The sequence below is a fragment of the Anopheles aquasalis genome, chromosome 3 (genome assembly GCF_943734665.1).
Source record: "Anopheles aquasalis chromosome 3, idAnoAquaMG_Q_19, whole genome shotgun sequence".
Classification (NCBI taxonomy): domain Eukaryota; kingdom Metazoa; phylum Arthropoda; class Insecta; order Diptera; family Culicidae; genus Anopheles; species Anopheles aquasalis.
This window is the reverse complement of record NC_064878.1, coordinates 14,785,262-14,802,260: the sequence shown is the minus strand read 5'-3', so window position 1 is coordinate 14,802,260 and position 16,999 is coordinate 14,785,262. Positions and strand designations below refer to the sequence as shown.

Sequence of the window (16,999 nt, the reverse complement as noted above, 5' to 3'; positions counted from 1 at the left end):
GCATTGGAAGGGAAGATGTTGTTGTTGTTTGCTCTGTTGCACGTTGCACGGTGCGAGAAAATGCTCTCTGTTTGTTCTTTCCGTTCGTTCGTTCGGTTTCTCTGTTTGCCGATCTTCATCCCGCTTGGGGCCGCGTTTTTGTGTCCTCGATTTTTTTCTTCTTGTCGCACGATGCTCGGGGCCAGAGACACAAGACACCAGCGGCGAGTTGCTTCAAAGTTTGTCCTCGGCAAACAATAAAGCGCTATAAGCCGATAAAAAAGTGTTGCGTTTCCTGGCCAGATGCGGTGTACGGGATGGCGCAGAAAACGGGGACAGCGAGAGAATAAACTTTTTTGTCAGTTTTTTGATAAGCGAGCAGCAGATAGTGTGGCAAAGTGTGGACGATTACCATTAAACGGCAATTATGGCCACGTCCTCCCCGGGGGGCTTGTTTCGACAAAACTATCCACCACTCTCCTCTCCCCCAATAATCCAACTTCTATCAACGGGGCTTCAGGGCACGAATTGTGTTCCGAGTGGCGCCACCTTTTCCTGTTCGTAAATCAACCAGGATACGATCTTTCTCCCTCGACGCCCTATTGAACGGATTCAAACCCGGCTCGGCGAAGTGACAAGAAATAAGTGCGCCTTCCATCACAGAACACTGACTCTGATGCACGATCTCCCGTGCTGTGCTTGCTGGGATCTATAGAAAGCCCTTTGCAAAGAATGGGCCCATTTTTCACTCTGCGCTTTCAAGCCATCAAAGTGAACCACGGAAGGGAAAGTTCCACGCCGTCTTCGTCACGTCACGTGTCTTCGCTCGTCGTGGCAGGGCTGGTTTTGTGAGGTTTGTGATTGAATTTATTAGAGCCTCGATCGCTCGACGGGAAGAACGGTGTATTAAACAGTCGTTTGCGAAATTTATCTCTCTCGCGGGCGCAAGGAGTGAAATCTGGATACGATTAACACATTATGCAGACGAATGGGGAAGGAGGGCACGCGTTCAGCACACGTCGCATGCATGCCTGCTGCAATCATGGAAGGGATGCTTCTTTGAAGCATTTTTCTCAAACGATGGCGCGCTCTACATCCCCATCCAAGCAACACAATCCAAAGTCTCCTAGAGTGTGTCCCATAATGTGGGCGCGCCCCTTTTGAAAGGGAAGAACACAACGTCTTGAATGTAAATATTTGCCCCACAAGTGGTGAGGCAAACATTCCGGAAAACCCCCCAAGCCCACGATGAAAAGGAAGGTAATATACTAAGGGAAGGGGAAGAATTTTAAAATCCAATTTCACTCTCGTTCTATGTCTCGTTGTAGACACTCTGTGGAGGACAAAGAACGGAAAAAAAGTTCGGCAACGAATGCCTGAAGCACTGTGCACTGGCAAAGAATACAGGAACGTGCCCCTATATGCCTTGGTATGAAGTGAGCGAAATCAACGCTAATGATGTCAGATAACGACAACGGTAGCCACGGGATCGTTCCATTGCCGGGACACGATAGTTGAACGGTTCGACACATGCCGTGACAGCGTGAACGACTCCAGAGCAGCTTGCCAGTTCAATGTCACTCACTTATAGGAAGAAGCGAGAACCCGCTCATCCTGGGCACCCGCATCAATATGGTTCCAACCATTGCAAGGTTACACTCGATCACTACAGGCGAAGGTTTGGCGTCACGTTGGAAAGGAATTTAATTTCTGCCAGCGACGCTCTTTTATTGAATTTCGTGTGATGTGTCTAGAGTGGCCTTGACGCGTGCTTTCGCTCTGCTCTACCTCTCTTTCTCTCGTCCTTACCTTAAACTTTACACGTCGAACCCCATGCATAATTCTCATGAAATATATCCTCGCATAACCTGTTCGGGGCGCATTCTTGATTCGCAACATACCGGCGTTCAGTGTGACACTTTTTGCCGATACGTTGGTTCCCAATTTGCATAAATAATCCCGATACTGGATGGGGAATTGTGATCAGGAACCTGCTCGCAATCAAACATGGATTCGGAACCGGTTACGGAAGAGATGAAGTTATGATAATCGGTGGTTGCCTTTTACAGAAACTGAAAATTGTCACGACACCAACGGTGCTATCGAAGTAGTGATAACGCTTGTATACTCCAGCCGTAAGTGAAACATCAGAAGGAACCAAGAGCCGAAAACCATCTCGAAATGCCATCCCGTAATGCTTCCGCTCATAAAAACTAATCAAAATATACTACCGGAAATGTTAACGAAGCGAGCGCATTATAGACACTGGCACTGTGGAGGAGCTGAGCCAAGCCAAACAGATCGGAGGGAGCAAGGGCCGCCCACGCGTACTAACCACGAGATCCCCTTGCATTGCGTGGTCTCGAGAGAAGCCAAAAAATTGTACTCGAAGCATCAGAGAAAGCAGCAGTCCACTTAAGATTCGTTGCACGGTGGGGCTGAGGACATCAGCCGAGGCGATGAAATTGCACCGGACAGGCGACAGTGATGTTACCATGCAGACAACCGTGCAGAGGTCATAAAAACCATCAAAGCCACAAGTACTTGACTTATGCACGGATCCATAGGATTAAGGACAAGTAGTGTAGACGACGACGACATGTAGAGGATGGGGACAGTATGTCACATCACGCGCCCTCGGTCACAATGCAGTGTGTGGCGAGAAAAAAGACTGGAATTATATCCCCAACCGAATCGACCGCGATCCGAAAAACCGTGAATTGGCGAACCGGTTTTTGTGAAAACAGATTATACAGCCTGCGGGGATGTTACCCAAAAAAAAAAACACCGGCAGCTTCATGTGCCTTCTGCCTGGACACGGGAGTCTATTTTGCATGCCCAACAGGCGCACGCAGACTTTAGGAAGCTGTAGTGAGTCCATAAATTGCGAGTGCGAGTGCCTTGCGAGTGCGTTTGGGGAATTCAAAAATATGTTCGCAGCAGATGAGGACGACCAGCGGGGCCAGCAAAACCTGTCTCCGAATGTGGTAGCAATTCGTTTTGCATACCACCGGGTCGGGGGTTTTGGTAGTGGTTGCTGGGTGATCATTTTGGAACGGTTTGGAACTTCTGTTGCTAACCGTTTCTCCGATTTAATAAACCTTCCATCTGCAGCCGATGCGTGACGGTACTGTCGGGTGGGATTCTCGAAACGAAACGTCCACCGTTCGGTGGCGGTCATGGGGCTTAATTAATAATCACGTTAGACCACTCGTTTGGCGCACTTTGCTCCTGACCGTATTTAACCGAGTGGCCGATTGCCAAGAGAGGGAGACACGCCAGCTGGTTGACGAAACGGGTCCGATTGCCAATGACGACAGTGTGAGGAAGATTGTTCACTCATAACGCCATAGCTGCTCCGATGGCAGAATGTGATACGATGCGCAACATGCGCGCCTATAGCACAGTACCCTACCGGGGGTTTCGGTTACTCGTTCGCTAAAAAGCTACCGGTTAATTCCAGATCATGTATCATCTGCAACCATCTCTTTCGGTATTCGGTGCCGTCGTGCTGCTGGCCTTATACCCGCATGGCACACTCAAGAGAAGAGTCGTCGAAGCGAGAGCGGTGCGTTGTCATGCATAATTTTACGCTTTTTGCTTGCTTGCCTCGCTTGACCTTATGTGTTCGCGTGGACACGGACTGCATCTCGTTCGAGCGCCCGGGATGCTTCTACCGGTGCGCCACGTATATGGTTACACGCATGACGTAATGTGGCACACGTAATTCTGCAACAAAGCAACCCATTGCGCACATCATTCATAGACACCGGCATGATGACCCTGACGGACATGCTTGTTCATCTGTCTTTTCTTTCTGCGGCGCTTCAAGAGTATGACCGCATGCTTAAGCCCTCATTAAATATTCAATAGGATTTTTGTAAAGCCATGAAGCCATGGCGTCAACCACCTGCACCGTGGTGTTGGTGAAAAATGCCGCAGAAGTGAAAGAAATAATTTCGTGCATGAGGTGAAGGACACTTGGATTTCCTTTTTTATTTTCTCTCCAGTAGCTATGGTGTGGATTATAGTAGACTTTGCAATGTATTTGCGTCACCACCAGTGTCAATCGTGTTGGTTTCTCGCGTGGTGTAGTGCGTGCTTCGATCTTCGAACAAATGGCCACTTTAAATTCAGATAAACAACCATCTTTTAAGCCTGTTGCATCACTCCCGATGGACATTCCCAAGAAGAACTCGCCCGGATTGAAATGGGATCGCGAACAGTTCGATACGCGGCGTCCGTACGAGAGGAAAAACTACGAAGTGCCCTTCCGTGCCCTGCCAACCTATGTGGGTCGCTTTGGAGGGGTGAATGTTAAACCAAAGGAATGTGCCACACCGTCCGCATTCGCAAGAAGAACTGCCATCGAGGAAGTATTTCACAAGCGTAACCGATCGACCGTTTGTGCGCGACCGGAACTGCGTTCCGTGGGGGACTGTGTCGATGATGTGATCGCCGGGGACAATATAAGCTCCAGTGGAACCGTACGGGAATCTGGGACACTTCACCGGGACGATTCAATCGAAAGTTCCAAAGGCAAAGAGGTCTCGAAGGAATGTTACAGGACATTCTTCAAGGCACGGAAAGCGCTGCTCCGCAGTGAACTGTTTGAGGAATACTTTCAACGAGGACACGCCACCGATGATGGTGCCGTTGGGGAAGATGAAATCTCAGAAGTGTCTGACCTTGAGCAAACTCCCGAACCGTCGCGTGAGTCATCGCAAGAGCTAATGTTTGAACTCTCCGAAGAGGATAGCTTGTTGGCGGATAGCCAATCTGATTGTGAGAGCAGCTACTACGAACCGCCGAGGATAGTGCACAAGGACAGCAAACCGGCTGCGGTTGAGGCACGGGAAACGTTTCTCTCTCGACTGCGAACGCACTATCTACGGAAGTTTGACCATGTCCGCGACCAGCTTGAACGGGAGGAACGGGAGCGGCACAAACAACCCGAACCATTCGATGAGGAACGCTACATGGCCGAGTATCCGGCGGTCGATATCAAGAACGAACGAAAGCGTCTCTTCCGCCAATCGCTCCACTTACGGCTGGAAGAGCTCAACAAACGCCAGGCCCGTGAGATCCGGCAATATCCTCAAACAGTGGCGCAGTTTGCCGAATACAAAGCTGCACTTGCGGACAACACTCGACGGTTACGCGACGAGGCACGGCTGGTGGAAGATTACTTCCGTAACGCAAACACACCCCGCGAGATCCCGGAGGCCCGGCTAGAGGTGAAGCACATCCGAGAGGCTGACTATGGTCCGGATCATGACGAACCACCACCGGCAGCAGACGGTAACGTGGAAGAAACGAAGCCGAAGGGTCCTCCAGTGTACCATACGTGCATGACGCGCGAAGAGTGGAGCCGCTGGATAGGAACGAGTGTCAAGATGGAAAAGCTTAAGCTGCCGAAACCCAAGCTGCTACCATCCTCGGTACCTCCGGGGGTGGTGGTGGACCGATGTCTCGAAAGTCCAATCCGTGCGTACATCCAGGGACGGCTCGATGTGGTTCAGGCAGGCGCCAGCTCGACCGCGGCGACAAAGGAAGCCAATCCAAAGAAACTTGTCCACTCACTGGTGGGACCATCGGAGAATCGAAGATCTGCCGAACGACCGGTGATGCGTGACCTGCTGTTTGACCCGACGCCACCCGAATCTGACCACACCGCAACGAACCAAGTCATGGCGGTGGCTGCGGTGGCGACTAGCCTCCGTCCATATACGGACATTATTGAGGAGCGATTCCGGAGTCACGAAGGGCGACGCAAAGCGAAACGGCGGATGCGAAAAAGCCGGATGCCGTGGATTGAGGAACTGGTGGACGAAATCTGCCGCCGGAGAAGGGACGAAGGGCCGGTTCAAATAGGTTCGTGAGGTCATTGTTGTGCGTTAGATGATGCTGCTTTACGGCGGTGTCTGAATGGCGCCCCGGCGCGTTTTTCGTGGAGAAACTTTCCGACAAGACTTTGCGTCGCGAGACACACGGTGTGGTCACTGGTATCGATCGATCGATCGATCGGTCGATCGCATGGTAGGTTTAGCATAAATGGGGAATGGGGTGCTTTTTGGTTGCTTTTAGGGTTCGTTTCCACCGTCGCCCACCGGTCGGTCAGTGTCATAAATCTGACGTCAAAAAGAGAAATGGATAGCACGGGATGGGATAAAATCGGGGAAATGTTCAACAAATTGATATGCTAAACATGGAATGCTGGCGATCCGCAGCAGCAGCAGCACGCACGCGCAGGCAGAGGTTATGATGGAGCACTTTTCTGTAGCGCATAAATGATTCATTTTGTTTTGAAACTGTTTCGGTTTCTTGGGGGGGGGGGGGGGGGAGCACGTGATCCCCAGTCGGTTTAGATCGTGATACCGTCTGTCCGCTCTTTGTTCGGTTCTTTCTAATTTCCAAATTGTCTAATAGTGCGTAAATTGGGCACAACTATAAACGTTTCATCAATCTTCCGTTACTCTCTATTAACTGGCCAAATTAATTAGACCACAAAAATATGTGTGTGGTTGGAGTAAGGGGGCCCTCCAACGACCTCTACTAGCCTAGGGCACACCCCTAGCTAGCGAGCGAGTGTTCTCGCTGCAATAAATTCACTCGCAAGTTATGGTTTTTCACGGTTTCGACACCAGTTTAGACAACATCTGGTCGATTGAGATGCGGCCAAGCGGTCATCGTAGCATCGAGTAGCGAGCGCGCAAAGGGAGGACACACTTCATTATGGCCGGGTGCAATAAAATATGGCACCCGCCAGACGAGACAGGACGGAACCTCATCATTTTCGCACCCTCACCGAATCGAGTTTGGCATGAAAGGTCGCCGCATGCCAGCGGGGATGCTGCCCGAGGGAGCTAGGGCAGAGGAAACTAGGCAAAGGTCAGTCCGGTTAACGTCAACGGCACAACATATGCTCAGAGGCCCAGTCGTTAAACCATTGGTGGCCACTATGCTATGCTGCTCTACCGTTACTGCTGCTGCCAACTTGTCTAATTGAATTAGCTACACAGCACTGACTAGCGGACGACCTCCCGAGATTATCGAATGTCCGCTTTCACGTCGAAGCGAATTTTCGGTCATTTTCTTCCGGCGTACCCTAATGTGGGGTTGAATGATTCAAATAAATTTGACCATTACCAGCGCACCCCGATCGTCGCTTCGACTGGTCTGGTTCGTTTGTTCGATTACAGTAATGTTTGGACAGTTCCGGTGCTGGTTCCGGGACCGTGGTAGTCCCCGGTAGTTCGTTAATCCTGGTGACGCGTGCCATGGCGCCCGACCAAAAAACAGCAGTCGGTCCCTGTGCGGACGCAATAGGAACTGTTTAATTTTGGTATTTACCCTAAGGCTTCTTTCCTGTGACCGTGTGCGAGTGTTTGATTGAGTATTGCTTGCAAGCGTCTGCTTATACTGCTGCTGGTTGACCCTTTTCCAGAAGATCCAGAAGAGAATGCCTGAAGAAAGGGCAATACGTTGAAAATCGTAATGGGTTACTGGGGTTCGAGTTTCCTTTACGACGCGCAGTGACTGGTTCTTAAACTGCTTCTAGGAGCGGCCATCATGTTGTAGGAACGCAGGAATGGGCTGACGATGGCGTGAAAGGTAAACATGCAGCTAGCTAAAAGGTCCCTCGGATCCTATTCTGCGTGTCGGTGGAAACATTGTTGCAGCAAGTAATTGCTATTTGAAAATTGTACTTTATTACTATCCACGCTTCTAATCCCCCGCCAGCTTAAGCTGACCTTACAGAAAGGCTGAAAGAAAGGCCATAGGCACATGTTCGTACAGCCGCCTTCTGGTGACAGAGACCCTTCTCTCCATCTCTGTTTCCCTCGCGCCCTAAACGGGGTACGCATATGTGCACGTATGCTGGTCATTAGCGCGACGCAGCTGCTCGGTAACAGGAGATGCCAGGAGAGAGGACGCACTTTACACGCCCGCGCCAACGTTCGGAGTGAAAGTCAACACTGAAATGGAGAATGAAACGGAGAAGAACTCGTGCTTCGTTTTCGACCCTTTTTATGTATTTTCGAGGAACCCGGAGTGGTTCTAGGGTTACGCGGCCGCACCGGCAATCGTCAAGTGGCTACTGATGTGTGCATGATAGCACGCGGCCTTTTGGATTGTGCGCTTGAAAGATGATAGGTAATATTGTTGCTAACACGTTTACGATGATGAGGGAGTGCTCGGGGTCCCTCTGTCCTTCTATCGTGTGAGAGTTCTGAGTGGTGAGATTACAATGTAAATGAAGCGCTTTGATGGGGGCTTTAATCAAATAATGTTGTCCATTATAGTGGCATTCCACGCAAAAGGAACCCAACGGTCCCAAACGGGCGTCTCAAAACATCAAGTTTGATGTCAGTCCCCCTTCCTCTAGGCGCGCGCACCGCTTTGTCGTGACCAGCGACCGTAAATCATGTTTTCAATTCAGATTCCCATCCCCGAAAATCATAACTCGCCGCAGCACTAATGTGGACGTCACATGTGCTTTCCCTTCGCCTTCCGTGAGCCGTTTTGTGGCTGACGTTTCGGTTCGCTTCGGAGGAAATGGGCTCACGGACGGCGACGGCGACGAATTGGTCGTTTAATTGTGTCCTGTCGCGTTGTTTCGTTCCGTTTTTCATTCCACTGGTTTTTTTTTTTAAATTCCGTATTTCATTCGCCAGTAGACCACCCATTGAGAATGATGAGCGTGTTCCAATTGGAATGTGTTTCCATTATTTTCTCTCTTCTTCATTTTACCGGAAAATCTGGAAACAAAACGGTCAGCGGTAGTGTGGGAAGAGTTGAGCTCGCTCGCTTGGGAGCGAGTTAATCAACCATTTGCTGGTTCTGGGCCTCTGGGACAACCGGATGTGTTGTTGGACTCTCGGATGGGAGGAACACTCAGCCACCAATTGACGACCAGTGTCCATTTTTCATCCCAATCCACCAGCAAGCGATTCCAGTGTGGAAGAAATTCTTCTGTTCTGTTCCACCGCTGTTGGTCGCTGCTTCTTCTCACCAGCATTAATCTCATTTCATCATTTCCCCCCCAGATCAGTCTGTGTGCACGGCGTGTTCCGGTTTCCAGCACTGACCTTGTACCTGATTTCCTCACTAGACGCGGCTAGCACCCGTAGCAAAAGTTTCTAATCAAGTTACACCTCAGACTCCCAAGGTCCGTACAAGGCAGCAGGCAGTTGGAGCATCAGCAGCATCAGTCGCTGCTGCGCTACTCCCAGGCGGATGAACGCGATTTCCGCTTCCCGCCACTACGGGGCCTCCCTCCGTGGCAAAGGTTTATTTTCGGTCCATAATCACTCCCGTTGTTCGCTTTCGGCCCTGGAATAGGAAGCCACGGAGTCTGGACCCCGGCTGACGACCTGACTGACTGAGCCGGTTCTAAGTGGTTTATTTCGGTTGAAATCGAATTTAAATTGGTTCTTCCTCATTCGTTGCTCAAGATGTTTCCGGTTGGCGTTCGGCGTTAGGTTGTGATGCAAGACCGAAGCCAGGACCGGGACGGTTTAGCTGTCGCTGGATGTCGTTAATTGGAGGATAGAAAAACGGAAGAATCCCTGGTGTGTGCCCACCGCTTGGTGAATGAATGGGGTCGGATGTCTAGGGATTTGTGGTCTCGCGCCGTGGTGTATTGTGGAGAGATAGGGAAGCGAGAGTGGAGACTGACTTATAAATCAATTTTTGGCGGGAAAGTTAGTCTTGCTTGCTTGCTTTTGGTTCCATGGAGCGAAACTGTGATTAACTGTGGTGCTTTAAATTGATTATGGAGAGCGAACGGTACCGTGGAGCTGGATCTCTAGTGAGTTATTTGACTTGCTTAAAGCTAGGCATCTGTTTACGGTCGTCTTTAGGCAAAATTTTGAAGTACTACGTCGGAACATCAAGAATTCATGAAACACTGACTTGCCTTGGGTGACACTTTAAACTTTTCTTGCTGAGGAATGAAGAACCTTTCTCTGGCGACTGTTTAAGGTTCTCGCATCCTGCCATCGGTATTTGGTTGGCATTTTCAAAAAGAGGAACAGCGTACGACGACACACGCCGTCTTAAACCACCTGCTCGTCTTTTTCCTTTCACCCCAGGACCCTCACAACTCAATCCTCTCCTCTAATTGTTTCTTCTTCTTCGTCGCAAGCGCGCTTTGCGCGCTCACATCGAGTTCCCTTTCGCTCCCAAAAAAACACCAACCGTCGGCTGGTGTGGTGACGACGAATAAATTAAACTATGGCCAACATTTATGACTAGGCACTTCAGTTGTGGATCCGCCCGCCCGTCCGTTCCGCTCGTTGCGTCCCGGATTGACGCGTCATTAGATGAGACACGTCGCCAGAGAGGGAACGGGGCCCAACAACACCCCGGAGCTTGCCTTGTGTTGTGCTACTCGTGCGTAACACTCTTGAGGGATCGCTCCGTACGATAAGGCGGGCGGCGAGTCGGTGCGTGTAGTTTGTCTTTTTTGTTGTTGTTGTTGTTGTTGTCGTTGCTGTCCTGCCACTCCGGTAAGCTATGTGGTGTCTTCTTTCGCGTGATATGCCATGACGCGTGCGCTGCGTCGTGCGATGGTGTCACCTTCCGTCCGCCCGATCATAAATGGCACCACCATGCCGAGAAGGGAATCGAAACAAATGCCGCCACACCATTGTTACGCACGCGGCACCGTATTCTGGAATAGAATATGGATACTCCCAAAAATGACGAAATATCAACACACGCTTGGACTTGGGACTTGGCTTGAGTCTCAGTTATCTGGAGGGAGAAGGTTCTAGGTTGCGTTCTCGTTAGTGACTCGAGCTCGCAATGCTTTTTAATCCAACCCATTGCTACCAAGCCATACAATTCCAACTAGCGGCTCCCAGATAGTACGTCACACATACACGCTACATCGAATACTGCTTTACGCACCTGGTACACGCATGAGCTAGGCTGTTGTTGGACTTAGCTAGCTTGATTGCCTATTGCCTCTGTGTCGCCGCACTATAGCAGCACACAGCACATTCGTTCAAATGGCATGGAAAGAATCATCAGCCTGAGGTGGAAGCGAGAGAGAGACACAGCACCAGAGAGTGGGATAGAAGAACGAGAACATTAATGATTAGCTGTGGGGTGTATGAGTAGTAATTACCCCAACCGCCAGCTAGCCAGCTAGCCAGCCAGCCAGCTCGTCTAGGTACATTCCGATCGAAGCGCTGTAGCCTCGAGCTAAGCCACAGGTGGGTGCTCCAAGAAGCCCGTAGCGAATCTTCTCGATAAAGTGCTGCCAGAGAGGAGTTCAATGGCATTAGGTTCAGGGATTCGCCTCAGTTTTGGATTGATTGGTCGGAAGAACTGAGTTTGATGCGGATGATTATAGTTCCCACCGGCTACCTTTGCGTAAGGTTTGCCGTCAGATCAGCGTCAAGAGGTGGTGGGTTGGTAAATGCTAACAAAACGCTAATGCACCGCATTGCTCTTTATGCTAATGCGCAACCAGTTGCAGTATGCAAATCTTCTCTCCCGGTACTAGAAGTCAGCTCATGATGTGCAACTTCTGATTGATCTTTATCCACGGCTCTCCGTTCACAGCTGGCGTATCTGTACGACCGGTCAGGCTAGCAGTCCAGCATCCCATTAGAAACAGTTGGTTCCGTCTGACCAGTTATGGAAACTGCCGTGAATTCCGTCGATAATCTTCCATGGAGAGCAAAAATGTTTCAATAGCGCGGAATGCTCGCTTGTGGGGAACCTTGAACTAGAAGTTCAGACTTGCCTCTTGCCCACCTCCTCCTATATGATGAACGCGTGGAGGCGTCATGCCAATCATCTTCCTCCCTTCAGGTTCCGTGGTATAGACATTCCCATGCTAATGAATCATCGATCGAAATTAGTTCTAAACTTCAATGCACACCAGTTCAGGGAGTGCAGTAATGGGAGTAAAACTATTTCTCAATGTGCTTCCTGTGGCTTCCTTGGCATAGCTCAACGTAGCTGGCCTTCTACGAGGTACGGTTCGGGTGCGGGTACAAATGAAATGCTTTTCATGCATTGCAATGGAGCGCTCGAACGCTGTACGTGTTTCATGTCATTTGATATGCATGCAGTGCATGGAACGTTGTGAACCTGGCACATCCAGACAAGTCCAGAGCAAACTGTTTAACCTCCACATGGCCACATGAGTCCGGGAGGGGGAGTTACCGTGGCATGTCACGACGATGTTCGTTTCCCGTTCCCCCCGGTGGCGGTGACATATTGGTCCACTGTTGGGGACAAACTTTCTGGCAACTGTAGTAGAGAGCCGCTTGTCCGTGCCAGTCCTTGTCGGCCTTGATTGTCGATTCCATTCCCGGCACAGTTGCAGCAGAACAACTGCAGCAACATTGGCAATCGGCTTTGCTGGGTGTGAATTAATTGAAATGCCGCACCAAAGGTTGTCCTAGATCAATTTGCGTATAAAATCCCCAAGTCCAGTTCACACCGCGACCGCTTGTCGAGAACGAACGAGATAAAAACCACCGACCACGGGCTTATAGCGCCAACGGCCAAGAGCTGCACACGATGGATTATGACATCATCCGCTCGGTGGCCTCCAGTGCGGTGCTCTAGACAAGAAGATGCCTGTCTTCAACATTTGCCTAGCCACACACAGGGTGTGTTCTGCCATTTGACTTCATTGCGTCGGACCTTAATTTGGTCGAGGTCGTCGTGTGCTGCTGCCGATGCGCCTCTTCATCGCTCATTCCGGGCGGATGGCTCGTTAAGCACAATTTGCGCGACTTAAGAACTTGCGGTCTCTATAGTCTAGGGCAACTCTCACGAAGCTCTTTATCGATTGGTCATGTGATAAAACTGCGCTTATAACTACGTCATTCCAGTCCGGCCCGGGGCCAGCCGGGGACCGTCACTGATTGGAATGATCGTTTCGCTTTTTTTTTGCTGCAATTTACGGCTCGATTGGCTTTGTGCCAGGGCTACCGATGCTAGCCACGGCGTGTTAAAAACATTCTTTCCATTTTGCTCCGCTCACATCACCCTCCCCCATCCGTAGAGATCGTGTTCTAGATCAAGTTGCCGAGAGGTCCGGTGTAGCCGCACTGCAATGCAATTATCGAGACTTGCACTGAGGCTACTGAACTAATAAATTTTCGAATTAATTAGATGACCAACCAGGGCCAGGGCCTGCAAAGGACGCGATGACGATGGTGGCGATGAATGATAAGAGTGACCGACGTTCGTTTTTTACACACCACTACGGCGCTAGGGTTTCCATCGGTATTCAATTAATTTCCCCGAGAGTTTCAAGTTCCTTCCTTCATTCCAGGGAGCTGCAACGTTGTGATACAGAGTGCATCATCACTCCTCTATCGCACCATATACCGCTTGCAAGGAGTGTGTGACGTTCCAGGATACGACGATGCCGCTCCCATCAGTGCAATCCCATTATTAGCCACTAGCCTCAATTTCAAGTCGATACGATCGCGCAATGATGATGACGATGATGTTGGTAGTGATGGGGTGCCATTGCAAACGTTCACATTACAATCACATTACCAGCTGGAAGAGAGAGAGAGAGAGAACGGGCTTCCGTTGTTCAACCGTTCGATGGTTGGTTGGTTAGTTGGTTTTGCATGTTCACTCCCTGGTGGTGCCCATTGGTGGTGAGTCGGCTGGTTTATTTATGTATTCCCAGCACTAGCAGCAGTAGCAGCAGGGTGGAAAAGGAGAAGGAGAAGCCTAGCAGCAGGCGGCGCCACGATGGTGCGCTGGTTGTCCACATGCCACGGTGCGATGCTTCCGCTTCTCACGCTCGCTCGGTAACGGTGCCCTAACCGACCTACTAACCAATAGCACACAAGGTCGTTCGACCTCAACGGGCTGACGTCAGCGTTCCCGCTGTTCCCGCAGGGCCACAATAAGGACATTGTATTCGCACTGAAAAAAAATGCAAACGCAACTCTCTGTGGGGGCTGCAAAGTGATTAAACTTCCAGAAAGTTTGAATTCAATTCTGGAGGGGATTTTTGGGAGGATATAGCCTGGATGACTGGCTGGCTGGCCTGGGTATCATCCGTCATACAGCAGCAACAGGACACGAAGCCCAGGAACACGACACAACGACGGCGATGCAAATGAACGGAAATAAATGGTTTTCCAGAATAACGGGTCCGCACGATTGAGTGGCAGGAGATAAACCCCCGGGGGTGTGGCATCGGTCGCAGAGGAGTAGGAGAAGGGCTTACGGAGAGCCAAGCAAAGTCAACGAACCGAATCTGCCTCGCGAGAAGGGAAAGGATTATGAAGGTGGTGGTGATACTTAATTTATGCCTTTCACCCACGCGATGACTGTCCGAATTGTGTGCATTTTTTAAGTGGCCAGCAGCGAACGCGGGAGTTGCATGCATTTTCACCGACCCCCGGGCTGCTTGCCTACAATGTTTGCAGAGGGTGTGCTTTTTTTTTTGGGGCGATGCATTAATTTATCTGTTTACTGTCTTCCCTTTTTTTGGGAGGGATTCGTTGAGCTTTCGCGGAGGCCCGCGGCCCAACGGACCCAAATAAAACTGTCACTGGCGAACGGATCGTATGATTTATTCTTGGAACTTCCTCTGTGCCCTCTCAATTGCTGGTCCGCTTATTGCGTTTCTCTCGGATAAGAGCCACAAGTCTGGGAGCCCAACCTTTTCTTTTTGGGGTGGAAACAATTAAGGCCAAGGCTTCTAGAGAACGAACGAGGCTTCTCAAATTTCAAAACCCTCCAATACCCGATCTATTCTGTTCCAATAGATACTTGATAAGCGTGTTTGCTTTCGAAAGAAATCACTCGAACTAGACCTCAATTTTTGTGGACTTTGTGTCCCTGCAGACCGAGCTAATGTATGCATTCCCTTAGGGACGGTCCCGCATTCCCCCACCCCTCCCTTCCGCGCTCGTTCGATTCTGGATCAACATTTAAATTAAACAAACCATCGAAAACCGGCTACGGCTGCTTATCAATTCCCCCGATCGGATTGACCTCCACAGCGCGCACCCTACCCTTCCCAGTCGCATGAGGTTGGTGCGCGTGTCGATCCGATGGCGGATCGTAATTTTAACAAATCAAAACAAACTATCCAAACATTCTGACATAATCTTGGGGGGGGGGGGGGGTGTTTGATGCCTGCAGGCATTGATCGTCGTAAGTCGTGAGAAATGTCGATCGAGATATGATAATGCGTTGCTTACATTTCGTGTGTTAATTGAGAGAAGAATCCCTGGTCTTGTCGTACCTTCTCCATCACCGTTACATTGAAGCGAGGGCCACGGGTCCGCCGCCACCATGTCTTGCGCTCTGTGACCACAGTTTGTGACCAGATTTATCAGCTTGTTGACTATGTGTGATAATATTGACTTTTGGTCGGACGACAAACATGATCAAACAGACCGAGATAGAGAGGGCGAGAGAGCGTGAGAGAGGGGAGGAGGTGAAGTGTGAGAAATTAATATTCAAAAGTTGAACCGCAAGAACTCAACCTCTTGTGGTACGGAGGAAGGGCTGATCTGTTGCAGTGCAAGAGCTAGTGGTCATCGCAATAGCAGAGAGCCGGGTTCTGATCATGGTTTCCATCAGATACCGCTGGAGTTTGTCGTCTGAAACACGGACACTGGACTGTGGCTCTGCATAAAGCGATGACTGAGGATAACTGAAGTGAACTCCTGTTGAACTCTTTCCCCTCGCCCCTTTTTAGGTCGGATCCCTTTTCCGGTTCCGGCTCCAAAACCATCATTGTACACCTCTCGCCACGGCAGTAGGCGTGGATCTGCCGGGCTAACTCTCGTTACCAAGGGAGATGATGCAGCCTTCGCACACAAACCACCGTCGGTTTAGCTTTTTGGCAAACCTCAGCAACCCACACCATTGCCACATTCCACGAGTCGCAGCAGTCCCACTGTCAGCGAGTGGGGTGTGAAAATGGTCATAAAAATGTTCCTCACTCTCTCTCTTTGCACGGTATTATCCACGGCATTCCTTTCGGGGCGAATGGTAAGAATGCCGACCTGAGCTGACATTGTTGGGTACGCCAGAGGGTGTCGGTCGGTACAAAACATGCAAATAATGAAGAGGAAATTAGATAAGGGATCTGTGCAAACAGTGCGACGCGCGGTACCACACAACCTGTCAAACAGCGGAGAGAGTAACTAACGGCTGCGAGGGGTGCGTAAAATGTTTTAATTCAGGATCCGCAGATCTGGCAGTTTTTTTTTCTCCCGTCAGGGAACTGAATTGCGCTGCCTGCTACTGGGGAACGAAGAATGCCCGTGGATTGTGGTCTGGATTTTTATGACATATTTTGAATAACTTTCCGTCATCATTTCAGCTTAGAACCGGAGGACGTGCAGTTCCCTGTGGTGCTTTGTAGAGAACGAACAGGATTATCCTTTTGTCGTCACCGTGACCACCACTATCGCTGAGTCTGAATCGGGAAACTGTTTTATTGTGACCGCCGCGTGGTTGTTGTCAACATGAAACGGTACCACATAAACCCAGAGCTCATCTCTTACTTTCGCCTTCATTTGAACGGAACATCAAGTCGTCTATTCAGCACGTCTCGGCATCGGACTTTAACGACTGTTTGGGCGGTGACGACGAGGTGGGCCGAGCGAGTGGGTGATGACACCGCGGATTACCGGTCTTTGTTGGACAAGATCCAACCGTGTCATCGCTCGTTGGTTGATTTAAAATTTAAATTCTAGTAGCCGATGGCTGGCTGGCTGGCCGGTTGTTTGGACTCCGTTGGACAATTTGATGCCCCTTATACCCCGTGGATTCGTTTTGGAAAACACCATCATTCCCAGTGAGCGACAGTAACAGTAATATTGACGGAGTCAATAAACAATCAAGCGGGGATCGAGGCACACAGAAGATCTCTTTCGGTCTTTACGCTGCATGTGGGCGTTGATCGGAACCGGAATTGGTCCCCGGATGGAACACTCTGTTGCGCTGCCTGTCGCTTCCTTCTGCTACACGCCAAGACACCGACCAGCTCATGTGAAGA

The 16,999-nt window shown here is 50.2% G+C and overlaps 2 protein-coding genes across 3 annotated transcripts in view; one reads left to right on the top strand and one right to left on the bottom strand.

The window, feature by feature from the left end:
* The window catches only part of LOC126574038 (protein unzipped), a 51,553-nt gene that overhangs the window by 10,192 nt on the left and 24,362 nt on the right, over positions 1 to 16,999 (bottom strand). The gene's annotated exons all lie outside the window — the stretch shown is intronic.
* LOC126573961 (uncharacterized) lies at positions 4,155 to 5,949 on the top strand. The gene has a single exon (XM_050233801.1). The coding sequence runs from the start codon at positions 4,155 to 4,157 to the stop codon at positions 5,859 to 5,861; it is 1,707 nt and encodes a 568-aa protein (XP_050089758.1). The 3' UTR covers positions 5,862 to 5,949.

Coding starts and splice junctions, on each gene's coding strand:
- LOC126573961 (XM_050233801.1), top strand. CDS start 4,155: ATGGACATTCCCAAGAAGAACTCGCCCGGATTGAAATGGGATCGCGAA.